General features: G+C 42.2%; 1 protein-coding gene across 5 annotated transcripts in view; it reads left to right on the forward strand.

Annotated features, from left to right (window-relative positions):
• LOC126295433 (protein brambleberry-like) overlaps nt 1-22,026 on the forward strand; it is a 200,612-nt gene that overhangs the window by 69,539 nt on the left and 109,047 nt on the right. For all 5 annotated transcript variants that reach the window (XM_049987919.1, XM_049987920.1, XM_049987921.1 and 2 more), the window contains 2 exons: nt 702-887; nt 10,075-10,264. In XM_049987919.1, coding sequence (XP_049843876.1) covers nt 702-887; nt 10,075-10,264 — 376 coding nt within the window. The remainder of the gene's footprint in view (nt 1-701; nt 888-10,074; nt 10,265-22,026) is intronic.

Raw genomic sequence — 22,026 nt, forward strand, 5'->3', positions numbered from 1 at the left:
GCCCTATCGACTGGACTGCCAGATCCCTAGATTTAACACCCTTAGATTACTGCATCTGGGGATGGATGAAAGACGACGTGTACGAAGTTAAAATGGAAACACGAGAATTGATACTATGCATTTTCGATGTTGCAACATCAGTAAGGAATGAGTGTGTGAAATTACGAAATGCTACTCGCGCGGTTCACTCCCGTGCGAATCTTTGTCTTCGAATGCAAGGAGGAAATTGTGAATACTTGTTTTAAATCCACTCTGAGTACAAGAGACTGCTACAGAATTGTTTAAATTAATTATATGTGCGTTTTTGATAGTGAAATCCCACAATAAAAGTTTTTTTCTGCCATTTTCCTGAGTTTTTCTGCCACTGTAGCTCATTAATTATGGATCTGATCCCATTACTTTATTTACATTTTTTGTTCCAAATAACCTAAGGAACACCCTCCAGAAACCGGGGGAAAACCTTGAGACTCACCCTGTGTTGCATATCTAAACTGGTAGATATATTCTATCCACCAACACTTGTCCCCTTTTCCACACGACTTGCAGTTTTCGTGCATTCTTTTTCTGAAACCCTGCAGGTACGTACGAATAACTTGTATTGTTATTTAATGATCCATTAATTTTGTAAACTCATCTCAGTGTGTAAATTTTCCTACAAACAGTAGAAATCTAAAGGTGCACCTCCACCTTTCTGTCTCCAGAGCATACGGGATTGCACTCAGCGTATGGATGCGGACATGTGGAACGCCTACCACCTGATGAACAACCGCGCACGATCGGTCTGCTACGCGGCACGCCAGCAGCAGTTCCGTGCCGCTGCCGAGATGACGGTCGACCGGCTTTTCGAGGCGACGCGCCAGCAAGTCTCCGCCGTGGACTCCCTGAAGGTCAGTTGCCGCTCTGTGGCTGTGCACATCTGTTCCTACCGCAGAACACAAAATTTGCCCATTGGACAATAAGTATTTGCTGCTGTCGGAGATAGCCTTCGCGTTAGTGAACGTCTGTTAACACTCAAATTTCCTTTGGTCGTGTGATAATAGTTTGTATAAATGTTACTGCTCCCACTACCACAACCTCACCCACCCACCCACCCACCACTGCTACTACAAACAGTCTGAAGACTGGCTCTCCGCCCTACTCTATTCTGTGCAAGTCTCTTCATAACCACTGCAAACACATCCACTTGAAACTGCTTACTGTGCTCAAGCCTTTGGCTCCTCCTGAAATTTTTACCCTCTCCCATCAATTGCCAAATTTACTATTCCTTGATGACATAGAATGTGTCCTATCAGTATATGCCTTCTTCTAGTCAAGTTGTGGCATATTTTTTTTTCTCACTCCCCCCCCCCCCCCCTCCCTGTCCCCGCAAATCTGTATCGGCTGTGGAAAGCACAATTCTATTCTCCCTGCTCGCCAGATTGAACCGTTTCCAATAATGTGAGACCCCGGACAAACTAACTTATCAAGATGCCAAGAACTAGTGTGAGCAGTTGTAGCCAGCATGTATAACAGTGTCCCATGCTGCAACTATGACGATGTTGCCCCCTGTGGTAAACATAGTCCCTTCTATTACACCTTCTGCAGTGAGGCCTGACGGCCACTCGACCGAGCGTGCTGCAACACCCGGACCCCTCCACCCCTGCCCCTGATTGTTTGGAGCTCTCCTCTTGCTACTTCCCCCTACCTACTTAGGGATCAAGGGCTACCTGCGTACTGGAGACATTGGTCCTCACCTCACAGCCAGAGACAAATCAGCTTCCTCCGGCTTCTCTCGCCAGGAAGGAGACTTCGTTAAGAGGCTCCTGCCGGTCTACAACCGGATACCGTGTAGTGACTGGAGGAGCTACAAGCTGCCGGTCACAGTGCATCTTAATCATCGTCATTACCTGTAGAGGAGCCCTCACAATCACCCAAAAACAATAAAAAGTTCTCCAAGGAAAGACAGATTCTGGAGGCACCCACACCATCGGATGCCACCTATTCCACTCCTGTGGCCGAGACAGAGATTCTGGCAACGCTGGAGGTCCCCGGTTGCACCACATAATGGAACCAGGACCAATGTGTGTCGGTGTCTTAACCCCTCGACCAGTGGCAGCAGGTGACCCTAAGACATAACCTGCCCCCTCGGTCCCTGCGTGGCCTCGTATTACGTCGACAGCATTATTCTCCAGTGCAGTTGTAGTGGTTTTTTTCTATCACCTAGCTGAGCTACATCATCTTTTAAGCGCTTCACCCGTGCTCTGCTTTGCCCTCGAGGAGCTTGGTTTCCGGCAGTGCGGACTGCGGCCTTTTGTGGGTACCAGGGATGTTAAAAGAATAGTGCTGCCTATGACAGGGTGTCAGACGTTGTTTGCACATATGTTCTGGACACATTATGTAGCGAACTAGGGCCTCGTAATACACCTTTGGAGGCTGTGGCTGTTTGGGTAAGAGAATTTCAGGATATTACCGTCTTGTAATGTTTACATCCCTCCTGACGGTGAAGTGTCTCAGAACACATTGTTGGCAATGGCCTCTCAGTTCCCTCCCACCTTTCCTAATCTTGGGCGATTTCAATTCCCGTGACGATCACGGGTCGCTGTCAAGACCTCAAAAACTTGATCTTTGTCTCTTGAATATTGGTGCCCCCACTCTTCTGTGGTGTGTGGTACTTTTTGACCACTGACCTTCCCATCTGCAGTCCTTGTCATCTCCCATCTGTCCACTCACTGGAGAGTCCACAGTGACGTTTGTTTTAGTGAACACTTCCTGTTCTTCCAGTCCTTCCCTCAGTGTCAATCTCTCGCTGTTCAAAAAATTTTGGAACATTCATAACTTCGCAGTAATGTGGTGTTGGATCGAAACATTGTTAGATCCTTGCCCGCGTCTGTGTTTGATGTGTAACTGCGAGAAGTTTCATTGTTGTATGTCTATTAGTTATTGTTTAGTGCTGTGTAGAGTAAAACGTTGTCGCACAGTTTGTGAATTTCAGAATGACTGAGTTAGAGGAGCAATGCGTGTGCATTAAATTTTGCATGAAACTTGAGAAAACCTTTACAGAGACACACCAAATGATGCAGGAAGCCTACAGTGGTGACTGCCTAAGCCGTACTCGGTGTTACGAATAGTTCACACAGCCTAAAAATAGCCGGATGGAAGTTAGATGACCCTCGTTCAGGATGCCCTACGACGTCAGCCGACGACGTTCTTGTCAGGAATGTCAACGAAACTGTGCGTGCCAGTCAAAGACTTACTGCCTGAGAGATTGGAAAAGAATGTAATATTTCAGTTGGTTAGTGTCGAAAAATACTGACACAGCATGTTACAGTGCATCTTGTTGCTGCCAAGTTTGTCCCATGGTTCACGAGTGGAGACCAGAAAGACCTTCGCCTCGCAACCTCTGAGGAGCTTTTGGATCGCACAAATGAGAGTGAGATGTTCCTTAGAGACTGAGGTTCTATCTCCACAGTGGGTCGGTAAAGGTTCTCTGAGACCAATAAAAGCCCACCAGACCAGGTCAAATGTGAAAGCCGTGCTGATATTTTAGTTTGACTTTGAAGGATTAGTTCATCATGAATTCGTGCCCCAGTGACAAACTGTTAATTGATGGTACTATGGGCACATGTTGCAATGCCTGCAAGGAAATGTGAGGAGGAAATGGCTTGAAATGTGGTGAGAAAATTCGTAGCTCTTGCATCATGATAATGCATCTGCATTTTCATCCCCGTTGGCACATGACTATTGCATAAAAAACAAAATCACTGTGCTGTCTCATCCTCGGTATTCTGGCACCTGTGGACTTTATAACAAAGTGCCTTCAAAACTCCCCACAAACGGTTTTAGCAACACACTGACCACCTGATTGTTGACTACCATATGGATTCAGGAAGGGCCGACTGTGCACAGAATGGGGTTGGTACCTGGAGACAATATTAAGAATTCACCAGTGTACCAGTGCAGTAGTCAGCTTTACAGATTTATGAGGGTTTGCGATTCTTTCCAGAGACAGTGTTTTTGACACTCTGGAAGACCTCAGAGTGGGCAGGAAGACCTCACAACTAATTTGAACACACCATCAATGGTAAAATCGCTTGTTGAACCCTCTGAGCCTTTTGCGACGTGTATACGAGTTTGGAGAAGGAGAAGGCCTCTCTCCCTGCTGTTTAACTTGGTTCTGGACAAAGGTCTGAGTGGCTGGAGAAAACACATCAAAGGTCTCTGAATCTGTACACAAAATCACTGTCAGATGTTTAACTTTTGCTGACGATTTAGCAGTGATCACTTAGACTGGTGTCTCCATCAGTCTGGTTCACACTCTCACCATCACAGTGAGCAAGTAGGTGGCTCGTTGCCACTAACAGTGACGGCAAGTGAGGGGCGGAAAGTGGAGGGGGAGGTGGAATCGCAAGCAGGTACCTTCACGCGAGAAACTGTTGTCAGCGAGTCTGTTATCGGCTGCTAATGTTATCTATAGACCGGTGTATCACTTCACAGTGGTTAATTAATGCCTTTTGTGACAAATTTATATTCGAAGTCAATTTACATTGATGAGAAATGACAATGGAATGAAGCCTACATTTCTTTTAATTGATGAAGCAAAGAGGCAGCCGAGTAAGAAACATTATATTTTGTGAGATTGATACAGCTTTGAGATGAATGTCATTTTCAGATGAAATTTAACCGCTCGACTGCTACATATGTGTGCTCTGCATTCTGTGCTGCACACGGCTTTGTTGTCACTGTACTGCCTGCCTAATGTGGATACCTGTGCTGAGAGATGGTACGCATTGCATAAACTTTGTGTCCGGTTGATCTTACCTCGTACGTTGCCTTACGTGGAACGTAGGTAGGGTATGGAAATTGTTATTGAAATTTGAGAGCAGAATAATCTGTCATTTACATCTCAAGTTATCGGTTTTTATATTAGCAAACGGACGCACACAGTGCACCCAATTCCGTTCCTGCACATCGCGAATCGTGTGGTCGTAACAATATGAGGTCTGTTCAAAAAATTCCATAACTTTGTCCACAAACTTTTTCAGTGATTACCTTCTACTTATTGTGCGTGGTCTCCTTCGAAATCTCTCTCCACAATTGATACGTCGTTCCCAATGCTGTTTCCACTTTGCCATCTACGAATTTTCTTTTATCTCGTCTAGTGTTGCAAATCCTCCTCCTGTCAATGGGGTTTTCAACATTGGGAATAAAAAAAGTCCGCAGGGGACAGGTCTCAAGAGTACTGAGGTTGATGCACCACAAATAATAAGTTTGCTCTCCTTAAACATTGTTGTTTATATGGATAGTTCTTCCTGTGCAATTTTTTCATGCTATTCAGTATAACATGAGAACTTGTGAGTGGAGAGTCAGTTATGTGTCTTTTGTGTGGTTGATTATTCTTAATACAATGTTGCTAAAAGACAAAACAAATTCAGAGGAAAATTCAGATGAAAACCTATGTGTTTATTGTGTAACAACAGTTTATCTCTTCCCAAGAAATGTAATATAAAATGCCATTTTCCCACAAATCACACAAAATTTAATAGTAACCTTCCAGTTTACTCTGAATTATTAAAACATAAATTTAGAAACTTAAAATCTGAATTAACATGATAGTAAACTGTGTTTACTAAGCCAGCTCATCAAATTAGTAATGTGACAATGGTCTCTTGCTATGTACATTAAGTTTTAGCAAAAAGAAAACCTTCCAGTGTCGGGAAAGTAGTTACGAGACAATGGTCAATGCTGTGGAATCTGTTTGATGCCCACAAAGATCAATCTGCACTTATTTCTTCTATAAAAGGACTTTATTTGACTCCCAAGCTGCTGCTAGATGTGTTCAAGAAATTTTAAAAAATTTAGAATCTAAGTTATATCAGGACTGGCAGTCGTTTGACTATTTTTGCTCCAGTTGGATGAGAACATGTATATTTCTGATACCGGAGAGTTGTGTTTATTTGTTAGACTAGTGTTTCACGATTTTTCAGTTAAGGAGTAGTTTGTAAAAGTGCTGCCGGTGGGAAAAGACATATTAATGCATTCCTGAAATTTGCTGAAGGTACCGACTCTCCACACTCTAAACTTGTTGCATTAACAACAGATAGGGCTCATCCATGAAATAGGTGGCTTACGAGGAGTTTGTTTCCCCAATTCTCGAGCATTCTGGGTCCGTTACCAGGTAGGAGTAGTAGGGGAGAGGGGAGGGAGGAAGAGAGAGAGGGGGAGGGCAGGATTGTTTAGTCGGTGTGAGGGCATTACAGAGGGACTTGACCAACTATGGTGGCAGAAATTGCAAGAGAGGTTTTGTGCATCACAGAGACATTCACTATTGAAATTTTGAAAGAGCTCATTCTGGGAAGTGTCAGTCAACATATTACTTCCTCCCACATATACCTCACGAAATGACCACGATGGGAAAAGTCCGTACCAGAAGTACTCTCCACCACCCCCATCAGGTGGCTTGTGGAATATGGATATAGATGAATGGGAAAAAAATGGGTTTCTTGTTCTTTGAGCTTAAGATGATTAATTTTCAAACTTGTATCATTGTATCATCCACCAGAAAGCTTCATGTGCAAAGGTTTTTAAGTTTAGCCATGTTACAGATGTAACTCGTGTAATAAATTATATCTGTTTGTCTTCTACATGTCACCGATTGTTCAGAAATGGTTTTGAATATATCAGTGTGTGAGCATGGTGACGCAATTCTCCATGCAGACGTAAAGTGGCTTACAAGGAGAACGTGACAAGTATCGTCATCCGATTTCCCAGAACTCCAGAGGGTCCAAAATAAGCTTACCCATAGAAACTCGGCCGTTTCTAAGAAAATGGCGGTCAAAGTTATCATCGTAATTTGTACACCTTCTAGCATTGCTGAAAGTTGAACCGAAGCGGTGAGACAGCGGGCAGCATCGCAGCTCTGCAACTTTTGTGCCCAGTGTTTGAAACCCGATTCTTCTTGAAATTTATTTAACTTCATTTATCTACTCATGTTTGTAGATATTTACTACAAAAATGATTCTTATTAAATGAGAGAATACAAGGGTGTTACATTAAATGTAAAATTATAACTGGGTTTCACAGTAAGTGTAATACATTCATTATATATGGGTATGTTAAAATTCAGTATTCCTTAGTGCGTAATTTACAAAAACAGCTGTGGTTTTCGCCAACCAAAATGCGTAAGATTATATGTGAATGGTATTTTCAGGAATTTCAATCTTTTTAAATTCTCCTACTCTTATATTTCATTCTTATATCAATTCTTACATTCTATTCTTATATTTACTCTTCAGGAAGAGTTGGTGCATTTCCTTGGTTGATACCAATTGCAAACACGAAATTCCAAACACCATGAACATCGTGCAAAGGCAGGTTTATCACAGTGATATTTCTTCGTATGAATCTTACTTGGGAAAGAAACATCATTAACACTGCTGAAGATTTCATGTGTTGACAATAATTTCGCAGCATTGTTTCTGAAAATTGGTAGCTGCTATTGATTATGAATCAAGATACACTACAGGGATTTCACTAAAAAAAATTTAAAATGATTTTCTCATTCTTCTCTTCTTATTTTTAATTCAGTTGTCAATGTCAATTTTATTCCAACATATATTGAAAAAATTTGTGTAGCAATGTTTCAGGGACATTGGTAAAAAATGCAAAATGAAAATAAAAGTAATAATTGGATTTCAAACATGGGGTGTGAGAGTGTGAAGCCACGTCACTAGCAACTGTGTGACCGCTTCAGTTGCCCTTATAGTGTGCTAAAATGCACACAGAGTACCTTGAAAACTTTGGTAGTCTTTTTCCCAGAAATTGTCGAGTTTGTAGGGGTAAGCCGAGACATGTGTTCGCTGTCTTTGATCCCACTTCCATTGAGCCAAGATTCTGGGAAATTTGGTTGTGGAGCTTACCATTTTCTCCTCGTTATTAGGGGGAGAACTCTACAATGATTCTGCAATCTTCTGGATGAGAAACCAGATTTTCTGGAATTGTGTTCTAGGATTTATAGTCGAGAAACTGACAAGATATTGTGCCTCCTAAATTTAGATTTTTCGGCAGATACCACCTCAAAATTAAGTGAGCTAAACCTCCAATTACAAGAAAAAAATTGCAACATTTCAGCTGGGAAAAGTACAGTAAATGGCTTCCAGAGTAAACCGAAATTATGGATTGCACATTTAGAAAGAAATCCCGTATACCCTTTCCAGCTTTGAATTTTATTCTAGGAACTATGAATGTCAATAACTGTGATAATGTTTTGCCAAGCATCTTTAACTGCTAACCACAGAATTTAATGACAAGTTGAGCCAGTTTTCTACAATTGAACTAGTGATTATATTTACCAGTAATCCATTCGTTTCTGTTTGTATTACTGAGCTTGGAGGCAGGGTATGAGAGAGCTTCAGAAATTCTAATTTTGAAAAATTAGAAATGAAAATTTCATATCTTCAGAGAGAAATCCTCGAAATCATTTTATACAACTTCAGGCAATTTCTGGTCTCTGGTGGGCAGCAGCAAAAAATAATCGACGATTATTAGCATTACTTGGAAACTTATTCTTGATTTGGTTCAACATACTCTGTGATCAAAAGTATCTGGCCACACCCAAAAATATACGTTTTTTCATATTATTTTCATTGTGCTGCAACCTACTGCCAGGTACTCCATATCATCGACCTCAGTAGTCATTAGACATCGTGAGAGAACAGAATGGGACACTCTGTGGAACTCACGGACTTCGAACGTGTTCAGGTGATAGGGTGCCACTTGTCATATGTCTGTATGTGAGATTTCCACACTCCTGAACATCCCTAGGTCCACTGTTTCCGATGTGATAGTGTAGTGGAAACATGAAGGGACACGTACAGCTCAAAAGCGTACAGGCCGACAGTCTGTCGACTGACAGAGACCACCGACAGTTGAAGAGGGTTGTAATATGTAATAGGCAGACATCTATCCAGACAATCACACAGGAATTCCAAACTGCATCAGGATCCAGTGCAAGTACTATGACAGTTTGGCAGGAGGTGAGAAAACTTGGATTTCACGGTCGAGTAGCTGCCCATAAGCCACACATCACGTCGGTAAATACCGAACGACACCTCACGTGGTGTAAGGAGCGTAAACATTGGAAAATTGAACAGTAGAAAACCATTGGTCAGAGTGACGAATCACGGTACACAATGTGGCAATCCGATGGCAGGGTGGGGCTAAGGCGAATGCCCAGTGAACATCATCTGCCAGCGTGTGTAGTGCCGACAGTAAAATTCGGAGGCGTGGCACTATCATAGAACAGGCCTACATTAATGTTTAAAGCACCTTCTCGCTTCCTACTGTCGAAGAGCAATTTGATGATGGCGATTGCATCTTAAACACGATCGAGCACCTGTTCGTAATGCACGGCATGAGGCGGAGTGGTTCCACGACAATAATATCCCCGTAATGGAGTGGCCTGCACAGAGCCCTGACCTGAATCCTGTAGAACACGTTTAGGATGTTTTGGAACGCCGACTTCGTGGCAGGCCTCACCGACCGACATCGATACCTCTCGTCAGTGCAGGATGCTGTGAAGAAAGGGCTGCCATTCCCCAAGAAACGTTCCAGCACCTGATGGAACATGTGTCTGCGAGAGTGGAAGCTGTCATCAAGGCTAAGGGTGGCCCGACACTATATTGAATTCCAGAATTACTGGTGGAGGCTGCCACGAACTTGTAAGTCATTTTCAGCCAGGTGTCCGGATACTTTTGATCACATGTTGTGTCTTTGTTAGGTCACATTTTCACCTATGAATGTCGTCAACATTAAATACGAATACAGCGTGACAGACTCGCGGATATAAGATGCATTAACATGTTCCTGCAAAACACGGGATTTTTATAAGTTTATAAGGAATGTGCACTGCCAGACTTCACATTCCTTATATAGGTTGTAATCTAAGAAATTTTAATTGCAATTGTTTTTAGTAGTAGTAGTAGTGATAGTGATTGTGATTGTGATGTCTGTAGGCCTCACAGTAGTTAAATGTGCCGGAGCACAAAAATTTGGACTGAAGTGGTGTAACCAATGACTGTGCCGCTGTCGTGCCTGCAGAGTGAGCAGGAGCGGCTGGGCAAGCTGACGGAGGGCACGCTGGAGCGGCAGGAGGCGCTGCTGCAGCAGCAACGCGGCCTCCGCCAGTTTGTGGGCAGCAACCTGCGCGACCTTCTGCGCGAGAAGCAGCTCATCGCCGCCGGCCACCGCGAGCTCGCCCGCATGACTGAGGACGTCCGGCACAGGCTCGGTGCGTGCAGGTGAAGGCGGGCCATTTTACTGGCGGTAATCCTAAAGTTTTAGTTCTTGCCCTAAACAGAACTGTGACTGTGAACTAGACGCCTCTGTTATTTGTGTTCTAAGTACTCTCATTTCAATCTGACACATTTTTCCCGATGACATCAGAGACCTTTGTCATAAAAGTCTACACTTAGGCTGTTTGGAAGGTGTTCCACTTCAAAAACTGACCTGTCCTCATCGTAGAAATGCCTGCCGCGCAACGGTTACCTCGTCCGGGGAGGGAGGGAGGGGGGGGGGGGGGCGGCATGAGAGGAAGTTACCGTGTGCCGTGTCTGGTGATTATGGGAGGTGAGAGACAATGCTGTACCCTCATGAGAAGATTTCTCTAGTATGCTATGAAACAGTTTGTATCTCTCACTAATGTAACTAGTTAGCACCACACAAAAAATAACCAGTATCGCCTTTTATTATGGCAGTTGGGTGCCGGCCTTTCGAATACATAGAAAGATAGGTCCCTTATCATTTAGCTACAAAATAGCAGGTCAGCAACTGGCAGCAGTTAATTCCATAAATTATCTGGGAGTACACATTAGGAGTGATTTAAAATGGAATGATCATATAAAGTTGATCGTCGGTAAAGCAGATGCCAGACTGAGATTCATTGGGAGAATCCTAAGGAAATGCAATCCGACAACAAAGGAAGTAGGTTACAGTACGCTTGTTCGCCCAATGCTTGAATACTGCTCAGCTGTGTGGGATCTGCACCAGGTAGGGTTGATAGAAGAGATAGAGAAGATCCAACGGAGAGCAGCGCGCTTCATTACAGGATCATTTAGTAATTGCGAAAGCGTTACGGAGATAATAGATAAACTCCAGTGGAAGACTCTGCAGGAGAGATGCTCAGTAGCTCGGTACAGGCTTTTGTTAAAGTTTCGAGAACATACCTTCACCGAAGAGTCAAGCAGTATATTGCTCCCTCCTACGTATATCTCGCGAAGAGACCATGAGGATAAAATCAGAGAGATTAGAGCCCACACAGAAGCATACCGACAATCCTTCTTTCCACGTACAATACGAGACTGGAATAGAAGGGAGAACCGATAGAGGTACTCAGGGTACCCTCCGCCACACACCGTCAGGTGGCTTGCGGAGTATGGATGTAGATGTAGAATCCACATTTCCACCACTCGTTTTGCTTCTCTGTCTCTGCATTGACACTCATCTGTGGTGATTAGGCTGCCGTAGTAGTCTGCACAGAGCCGCCACAGGTGCGTTGTTTCCACTGTTGCGTCTGTTCAGTAGGCTTCTTTGGTGGGTGTGAACAGTAGTGAAATCCAGTGTGTTGAAAATGTTGAAGGTGACGGAAAACTGAACCTTGACTGATTTTCAGTTTTTCACTGTTGTCTTTCGTTGATATTGGCAGGTCTCCAAACACCAGGGCCTCCACTTCTATTGCAATTCCTGGATCTTCACAGAGAGATGTGTGCGGTTCTACTGTGGCATATGATTGTGCATTGTTGCTATACACTTCGATCAGCTTGAATAATTTTATTTATTTGTGTGTGTGTGTGTGTGTGTGTGTGTGTGTGTGTGTGTGTTGTGTGTGTTTGCAGTGTTGTCCTCCATATCATCATCATCTTATAAACTTTCAAGAAACTGGCTGGGTCTGTTTGGAGCATAAGCCTCTCCATTAACTTCTGCCTTCCCACGTCTCTCGTTCTCTACCTTGATCCAGTCTTCTTCTGTCTTTTGCACGCAGTCTGTCACACCTTTCAGCCAGCCATCTCTTGTTCTTCCTCTTGTTTTCCCTTCCCTTTAAATTTTTGCATCTGCCTGTGTTCCCTCTTCACTCACTTTGTCTCTGTACCGTCGAAGCTTCGATTCCTCTACCCTGTCCTGTAATGGTTCATTCTTCATTTATTCTGTGATCCTGTCATTCCTTATCCAATACATCTTTGTCACTCCAATAGTATTTCTCAAGAATTTCACCTCATTAACTTGTATTTTTCTTCTCCCTTTTCCTTTCATTACACAATTCATTGTGGCACACATCAGGATAGGAGCCCAATACATCTAGTATATAACCCTTTTGCTGTTTTGAGGGCTGTTCCTGCTCCAGATCAGGCTTCTGACACACTTCCAGAATGCTACTGCTCGCCTCTCCCACATGGATCAAAGGTACTACAAACTCTCCACCTTCCGTAGTCAGCCTTGATTGTCATTTCACACTTACTTATGCTAAATTTCATCCCATACTATTGTCCAGTTTGTTGCTCTAGCACTTTCTCCTTGGTCCCCATATATTAAATCGTCTGCAGATATCATTGCTTTCATCTTTGCTCCACTAGTTCTTGTGCCACCCTGTTGCTTATCTCGTTCATCACCACAGTAAAAAGCAGTGGTGAGAGTGGATTTTCCCATCTTCAGCCATTCTTCTGTTCCTGCCAGACCAAACTCTCTCTTTCCACTTTCACACAGCTTATACTTCCATCATTGTAGATTTCTCTTATCCTCATCGGTTCCCGTGGAACTCCCAAACTTTGCACCATCATACACTACTATTGTATGCTTTTCAATACCCAGGAAGGCCATCACCGTCGGAATATCTATTCAATGTTCAAAGTGCTATTCCTGTAGCTGTATTAGATTGGCAATCAGATCTTCTGTAGGCTTTCATACTCTGAAACCATCTTCTTTTCCTATCGTATTTCCTTCTGTTTATTCCTGACTTCCAGTTTACAAAGTGGGTCATAAGTGTGATTCCCTGGCAGTTTTTGCACTCATTTGCTATTATCTTTCTTGAAAACCAGGACAGTTATTCCCTTCTTCAAATTTTCTGGGGTCCTCCTCCTTTTTAAACACAATTTTTATCACACGATAGATCCATCATACCCCCCATCTCTCCTGCTCTCACCCCATTCCTACACTCAGCTCACCCAAACCTGGTCCATTTCACTCTTTCTTCTTTTTCAATTTATCTTCCACTTCTCTCCATCTTAGGTCCTCTTTTGTTTGCAGTTCCACATCTTCCTCCTTGTTCAGGTCTCCATTTGGATTGAGGAGCTCTTCAGAATACTCCTCCACTTGATCTCAAGTTCCTGCTCATTCTCTACCTGTTGACCACTTTTGTTCACCTTTCAGACACAGTCTGTCATATTGTTCTGCCACACAGTTTTAACCATACAGGACCTTTTTTGAACCATTATCTTCCACCATCATTCTAGTTCCCTCTTCCATCGCCGTATTCTCTCACCTGCCACCTCTCTCTCAGCTTCTTTCTTTCTTTCCAATATTTATGTTTGATAATAGACTACAGATTCAAATATTGAAACTGATTCTTGAAGTTCAATATTTGAAACTGTAGTATGTCATCAAAAATAATTACATATGTAAGGCGAAGATGGGCCTGTGATGAAAATGACGATAGTCTGACTTCTCGTCTTAATTCTAAAACCTTCATGGGACTCCCAATAAGTGGGCATGTGGTTAAATGCATTAATAATTTGTGAGAAGAAATAGATGTGTGACGTGAGGAAATTTGGGTTGGTCCCAGCCTGGCACAAATTTTCTTGTGTTGCTTTAGGTAGTATATCTATACCTATTACAGTCAAATTGAATTTCAGGGATAATTTTCAGCTCTTTCTTGTCTGATACTCTTTCTTGTACTAGTGTGCTATTGTGGAATTGCACCCTAAACAACATATTCTTCTCCTCCACTTGAATTTCATTACAAATAAGTATCCCACTCATGCAATTATAATTGGTGGAGACTTCAATCTACCCTCGATTTGTTGGTGAAAATACATGTTCAAAGCTGGTGTAGACAGAAAACATCTTTTGAAATTGTACTAAATGCTTTCTCTGAGAATTACTTTGACTAATTAGTTCATGAGCTCACACAAATTGTAAATGGTTGCGAAAACATACTTGACCTCTTAGCCACAAATAATCCTGATCTAATAGAGAGCGTCATGACGGATACAGGGATTAGTGAACATGAGGTCATTGTAACAGGGCTCAAAACCATGTCAACCAAAACCGCTAAATAAATGTAAAATATAGCTCTTTAAAACAGCAGATAAAAATTCGCTTGATGCCTTCCTAAGAGAGAATTTCCATTCCTTCCAATCTAATTATGTAAGTGTAGACCAGATATGGCTCAAATTCAAAAATACAGTATTGAAAGCAATAGACTGATTCATATCACATAAGTTAATAAGAGAGAGGGCTGATCCACAGAAAACACGTCAGAACACAGTTGCAGAAGCAACGAAAAAAGCAAGCCAAATTCAGGAGGACACAAAATCCCGAAGACTGGCCAAGTTTCACAGAGGCTCGAAATTTAGTGCAGACGTCAATGCGAGATGCTGTTAATAGTTTCCACAATGAAATATTGTCTCAAAATATGGTTGAAATCCAAATAGATTCTGGTTGTATGTAAAGTACACCAGTGGCAAAAAAAAACAGTCAATACAGTCACTGCGCTATGGCAATGGAAATGTTAGCGATGATGGTGCCACTAAAGCGGAGTTACTAAAAACAGTTTTCCGTAATTCCTTCATGAAACAAGACGAAGTAAATATTCCAGAATTCTAAACCAGAACAGCTGTTAGCACGAGTGACATAAAAGTGGCTACCTTAGGTGTTGCGAAACAACTCAAATCACTTAAGTCAGGCAAGTCTTCCGGTCCAGATGGTATACCAATCAGGTTCCTTTCAGAGTATGCAGACACAACAACACCTTTCTTATCAATCATATACAACCGCTCACTTGAAGAAAGGTCTGTTCCTAAAGACTGGAAAGTAGCACAGTTCACACCAATATTCAAGAAAGGAAATAGGAGTAACCCATTGAATTACAGACCCATATAGTGACTGTAATTTGCAGTAGGGTTTTGGAGCATATACTGTACTCGAACATTATTAATCACCTTGAAGAAAATGACTTATTGATACTTAACCAACACGGATTCAGAAGATATCGTTCTTGTGCAACACAGCTAGCTCTTTATTCTCGTGAAGTAATACGTGCTGTCAACAAGGGATCTCAGATCGATTTCATATTCCTAGATTTCCATAAGGCTTTTGATACTGTTCCTCACAAGCAACTATTAATCACATTGTGTGCATGTGGAGTTTCGTCTCAGTTGTGTGACTGGATTCGTGATTTCCTCTCAGAGAGGTCACTGTTCGTAGTGACAGACGGAAATTATCGAGTAGAACAGAAGTGATATCTGGCGTTCCGCAAGGTAGTATCATAGGCCCTCTGCTGTTCCTGATTACATAAATGATCTAGGAGATAATCTGAGCTGCCCCCTTAAATTGTTTGCAGATGACGTTGTAATTTACCGTCTAGTAAAATCATCAGACGATCAGTTCCAATTACAAAATGATCTAGAGAGAATTTCTGTATGGTGCGAGAAGTGGCAATTGGCACTAAACAAAGAAAAATGCGAATTCAGCCACATAGGTTCTAAAAGAAATCCGATAAATTTTGGGTATACGATAAATCGCACAAATCTAAGAGCTGTTAAATCGACTAAATACCTAGGAATTACAATTACGAGCAACTTAAATTGGAAAGACCACATAGATAATATTGTGGGGAAGGCGAAACAAAGACAGCGCTTTGTTGGCAAAACACTTAGAAGATGCGACAAACCCACTAAAGAGACAGCCTACATTACACTTGTCCATCCTCTGCTGGAATATTGCTGCACGGCATGGGATCCTTACCAGGTAGGATTGACGGAGGACATCGAAAAAGTGCAAAGAAGGGCAGCTCATTTTGTGTTATTGCGCAATAAGGGTGAGAGTGTCACTGATATGATACGCGAGTTGGGGTGGCAGTCACTGAAACAAACACGGTTTTCTTTGCGGTGACATCTATTTACGAAATTTCAATCACAACATTCTCTTCCGAATGCAAAAATATTTTGTTGACACCCACCTACGTAGGGAGAAATGGTCATCATAATAAAATAAGAGAAATCAGAGCTCAAACGGAAAGATTTAGGTGTTCCTTTTTCCCACGTGCCATTCGAGAGTGGAGTGGTAGAGAAGTAGTATGAAAATGGTTTGATGAATCCTCTGCCAGGCACTTAAGTGTGAACTGCAGAGTAACCATGTACATGTAGATGTGTCTTTTGTTTCTTGCATCTCTTTTTGTTGCGCTTTTCCTCCCACAGATTACCTACAGATAGCCTCTTAAATCTACCCCACTCCTCTTCTGTCATTTATGGTTAATCAGTTGGGAGATTTTCCTCCACTGTTCCCATTCACTTTGTTCTCTTCTTCTTCTAGCTTCCATTCCATAACATACCTATCCTGGTTTCCTGTCCCTTTCTCATCCTTAGTCCCTCTCTCAGGTTCATTGTTAGCAGTTGATGATTGCTGCCCATGGTCTCGGATGGCATTACCTTGATATCTGTGATGTTCCTCTACATTTCATTATCACACAGAATAAATTCAACTATCAACTTTGTACTCAAGTCATTACTGTACCCCTTCAATTGAAGAAAATGAATTATCAGTGGTTTGTGCCCACCTGATGTGTTTCTGCAAACAAACAAGAAATTAAATGTGTGCCTTTATTTTCTTAAGATGTACCTCAATCTGTTTGCTTGGCTGGTTTTATGGGCATTAAGGGAGCTAGTAAGAAATCATCACTCCCTCATTCGCAAAATCTTTTTCAAGTTTGTGTAATCCTCCTCCCAGACACACAGTCAAATCTGAACAGTAGTTCTTTTATTGGATGTCATTATGGCATAGGAATCTCAAATATACTGAAATAATAGGATGTGCTCTGTGCGTATTACTCTGGCTATTATTTCAGCACTATACTTCAGCCCTTTTTACATTAAATCATATTACGATATCGTCTTAGTGACTGAGCTGTCTTCTTTTGGAAGATCAATTTGCAAATGATCATACCATAAAATATTTCGATATTGTTTCCTATTTTTCTTAGGTTGGGACGTAATTGTGACACGTTACGTGGAATAACAGAAGTCCACAGAGTCCTGGAATCAAGCAATGTGCAGTCCCCGTAGGGCACTGTGTGCATAAGTGGGAATATGAGGAGGATGGGTAGGAAAGGGAAACTAGCGGGCTCCCAGTGGGTGCCGTCACTGCCCTGTGTTGCGGCTGTCACAAAATTACACTCGGACATAACTCTTTTGTTTGTGTTTGAGACAAACCATTTAAATTACAAATGAGTACTACTGAATCTCAAAGTTACATAAATAGACACATTCATTACCCTTTACATTTCACCAAAATAAGGATGAGAGGTTTGCATAGATTATCAAACAGTAGTAGAATAATTTTTGAGAAGCACCCTGAGATGCTTGTTTCGGTACAGTGGTGATCTTAACTAGAAGTAAAAGGTATCTAATGAAGAGTCCTTTACGACTAGCCCTCTTACATTTGTGTCATACTTAAAAACGTGAAGCATCAAAAAGAAAAGGAAATCCTTTCTTTATATCTAGAGATAGAACAGTATTGTTGAAGCTTCCTGGCAGATTAAAACTGTGTGCCATACCGAGACTCGAACTATGGACCTTTGCCTGCGAAAGACAAAGGTCCCGAGTTCGAGTCTCGGTCCAGCACACAGTTTTAATATGCCATTAAGTTTCATACCAGGCACACTACACTGCAAAGTGAAAATATCATTCTGGTATTGTTGAAATATATAATCCTTTTCATTTAGCAAAGCGATTTGCACGGATGCTTCAAATTTTAATTTAGTTTCATACAGCTAGTAATTAAAAACAAGAGATATCATTTTTGTTGAAAATTAGTTGTTCAGTTACGTTAATTAACATAGCTATTTGGTAATAATTATAGAATTCAAATAAAACTAAAAAATGCTGCTAATACCAATAATAATTCCACTCTTGAAGAAAGTGGGTGTTGACAGATGTGAAAATTACCGAACTATCAGTTTAGTAAGTCACAGCTGCAAAATACTAACGTGAATTCTTTACAGACGAATGGAAAAACTGGTAGAAGCCGACCTCGGGGAAAATCAGTTTGGATTTCATGGAAATGTTGGAACACGTGAGGCAATACTGACCCTACGACTTACCTTAGAAGAAAGATTAAGGAAAGGCAAACCTACGTTTCTAGCATCTGTAGACATAGAGAAAGCTTTTGACAATGTTGAAGGAATACTCCCTTTCAAATTCTGAAGGTGGCAGGGGTAAAATACAGGGAGCGAAAGGCTATTTACAATTTGTACAGAAACCAGATGGCAGTTATAAGAGCCGAGGAGCATGAAAGGGAAGCAGTGGTTGGGAAGTGAGTGAGACAGGGTTGTAGCCTGTCCCCGATGTTATTCAATCTGTATATTGAGCAAGCAATAAAGAAAACAAAAGAAAAGTTCAGCGTAGGTATTAAAATCCATGGAGAAGAAATAAAAACTTTGAAGTTCGCCGATGACATGGTAATTCTGTCAGAGACAGCAAAGGACTTGGAAGAGCAGTTGAACGGAATGGACAGTGTCTTGAAAGGAGGGTATAAGATGAACATCAACAAAAGCAAAACGAGGATAATGGAATTATTCGAATTAAGTCAGGTGATGCTGAGGGAATTAGATTAGGAAATGAGACACTTAAAGTAGTAAAGGAGTTTTGCTGTTTGGGGAGCAAAATAACTGATGATGGTCGAAGCAGAGAGGATATAAAATGTAGACTGGCAATGGCAAAGAAAGTGTTTCTGAAGAAGAGAAATTTGTTAAGATCGAGTAGAGATTTAAGTGTCAGGAAGCCGTTTCTGAAAGTATTTGTATGGAGTGTAGCCTTGCATAGAAGTGAAATGTGGACGATAAATAGTTTAGACAAGAAGAGAATAGAAGCTTTCGAAATGTGGTGCTGCAGGAGAATGCTGAAGATTAGATGGGTAGATCACACAACTAATGAGGACGTATTGAATAGAATTGGGGAGAAGAGGAGCTTGTGGCACAACTTGACTAGAAGAAGAGATCGGTTGGTAGGATACGTTCTGAGACATCGAGGGATCACCAATTTAGTATTGGAGGGTAGAGTGGATGCTAAAAATTGTAGAGGGAGACCAAGAGATGAATACACTAAGCAGATTCAGAAGGATGTAGGCTGCAGTAGGTACTGGGAGACGAAGAAGCTTGCACAGGATAGAGTAGCACAGAGAGCTGCATCAAATCAGTCTCAGGACTGAAGACCACAACAACAACAACAACAACAACAACAAGAATCGAACAAGGAACTTCACGATACGAGACTTAATCGCTCTGCACTCAGCTACAGGCGGTTCTGTTCAAATGCTGAAAATATTTTGTACTTGACACTGGTGTGTCACATGAAAAATAATAGGTCAGAGGCATGCAGAGCATTCACACTGCCAAGAATAATAAACAATTTTGGGAAATGCATAAAGAGGCCAAAAATCGAGCAGGTGTGTAGGTCCGAGGTAGAAGCCAGCCCCTCGGGGCTCGTAACCGGACTCGGGGAAAAGTGCCGCCAGTCGACTACCGTACGCGACGGTGTGACAGTGACGGGGGTCTCTGGCGAATGTCTCGGGCTGTGACAGTGGTTAGGTTTGCCACAGCACAGGAAACAAGTTTAGAGTTCAGTGCCAGAGGACGGCGACAGCTGGTGAGCAGCTGTGCCGTCCGGAAGTGGCCTCTAGCTTTGCAGTAGACTGCTCCACAAACGATGACACAGAGATCAGCGTCAACACCAGCACGCACTTAAAGCACGAAGATAGATTCCCTGGACTGACTAGTTTGGGAACCTGTTGGAAGCACACAAGGAGGCACGTCCCGCTTGCCAGTAGCAAAGTGGTCTGGTTTTCCGTTGTGGGGAACATTTACGTGGGGTGACGTGTGGAACGTGATATGTCTGCCCTCATATCTCACAATAACAGTACACGAATCTATTGCCCTATAGGTGACTTCTACCATCTGTGAGACAATGTTTTGTATTACTAGTGGCCAGCGATGGAAAGAACTTGCTGACTGACAGAGTATCTATACGGGACTGAATTCTCAGCAATAGCTGTCTATGCATTTCCTGCCGAAAAAGGTGTATTACGAAGCTGCGCGCTTAGAGACGGATGGTGCCTCTCGTTATTTAGGCAGGGTGCTAGCTGTTGCTGAGTTGCTGACTGCAGTGTATTAAACTGTTCATTTTCCTGACTTTATTATAAATTGTACTCACTTTGCTGTTGTATTTGGATATCTGTGTTTCTTTTTGACTGTTCTCGCAAATTACAGCATTGTGGCTATACTCAATTCTACAAAGTACACGTGTCATATTTTGGTTTTCTCATGCATTCTGTAAAAGTATGAGATTGAGAATTTAGTTGCGGTTTCACTATACTTCTGTGCTCGAACAGTGTTTGGCCGTATCTGTAAAAATGCAAAACAATTCACTGCCCGATTATTCCTAATCGGTGTCAGAGTACTTTAAGATTGGTAGCAGAGTACTTTAAGGTACAGCAATTGGTATTTGACAGTGAGGGGGCCATAATGCTTGCAACAACAGTACAGTAATGCCAGCTGTAGAGATCTATATGATACATGAATTTGTGTTTTTTTGTAAGAGATAAAGTGTTTTAAGTGAATTTCTGTCACCGTAGAGAGTGGTGTACTGTGGTAGCCCAGTTGGTCTATACACAAGCTTCACGGTTCTCATGGCCCTTCCCCTCTGCAGGTCACCTCACTTCAAACAACATGAACACGACTGAGCAATGTATACGCCTCCTTGATCACATCTGTGACCACCTGTTAGTGGCAGGTCTATATCGACATCTACATCTACACTCTGCAAACTACTGTGAGGTGCATGGTAGGGGATACATTCCACTGTAACAATTTTTAGGGTTTCTTCCTGTTGCATTCACATATGGAGCATGGGAAGAATGATTGAATGTGTGTGTGTGTGTGTGTGTGTGTGTGTGTGTGTGTGTGTGTGTGTGTGGTGTGTGTGTGTGTGTGTGTGTGCGCGCGCGCATGCGCAGTAATTATTCTAATCTAACCTCACAATCCTTGTGTGAGTAATACATAGGCAATTGTGCTACATTCCTAGCGTCATCATTTAAAGTCAGTCACATATTAAGACAGTTTGCACAGTGCTTATGGTGTCTCGTGATGTCCCTACTGTGATGCATTGTCACCGTCAATAGGGGAATGAATGGTGCTACAGGCTACTGGGCAAGTGTTTCTAATTCCATTACTAATGAGAATGTGTAATTAAGGGTTTTGTTTGGAGCCAGTTGTACACCGTAGAGATATTGTGAATGATGTCTTCAGAGTTCAAATTATGATATTTACTTCCCAAAATTTGTTTGTAATAAATCCGAACAGAACAAAGTGAACCGTAAACACAGGGGTAGTGGCAGTTCATGCGACTAGGTAGACAGAATACCGTGTCCGGTAGATGCACAGTTGGCAGGGCACGCTTGGGGGAGCCGTAGTGGTGGGGGCTGCAGGCAGGCACTGTGGGAGAAATGCCGAGCGTTCGAGGGGAAGTGCCATCCTAAACTGAAGCCTATGTTAACGTTTTTTTGTAAGTATTAAGCGGGACCCCTCCGTGCCCGCACTTGCATGGTGACCATTCAGAATATCTACTCTCACCTCTGCTTTGTTTAGTATCTAAAAAGAATTCTACTGAAAATGCATAAAAAAAAAAGCAGCAATTTGTTTTCGCTGGCTTGTTAACCGTTTGTAACTCAAAAAAGTGTCACGAGTGGCAAATTTTACGTAAAACCTACACATTTCTCTTCTTCCCATGT

Source organism: Schistocerca gregaria, chromosome 11, assembly GCF_023897955.1.
Source record: "Schistocerca gregaria isolate iqSchGreg1 chromosome 11, iqSchGreg1.2, whole genome shotgun sequence".
Lineage (NCBI taxonomy): Eukaryota > Metazoa > Arthropoda > Insecta > Orthoptera > Acrididae > Schistocerca > Schistocerca gregaria.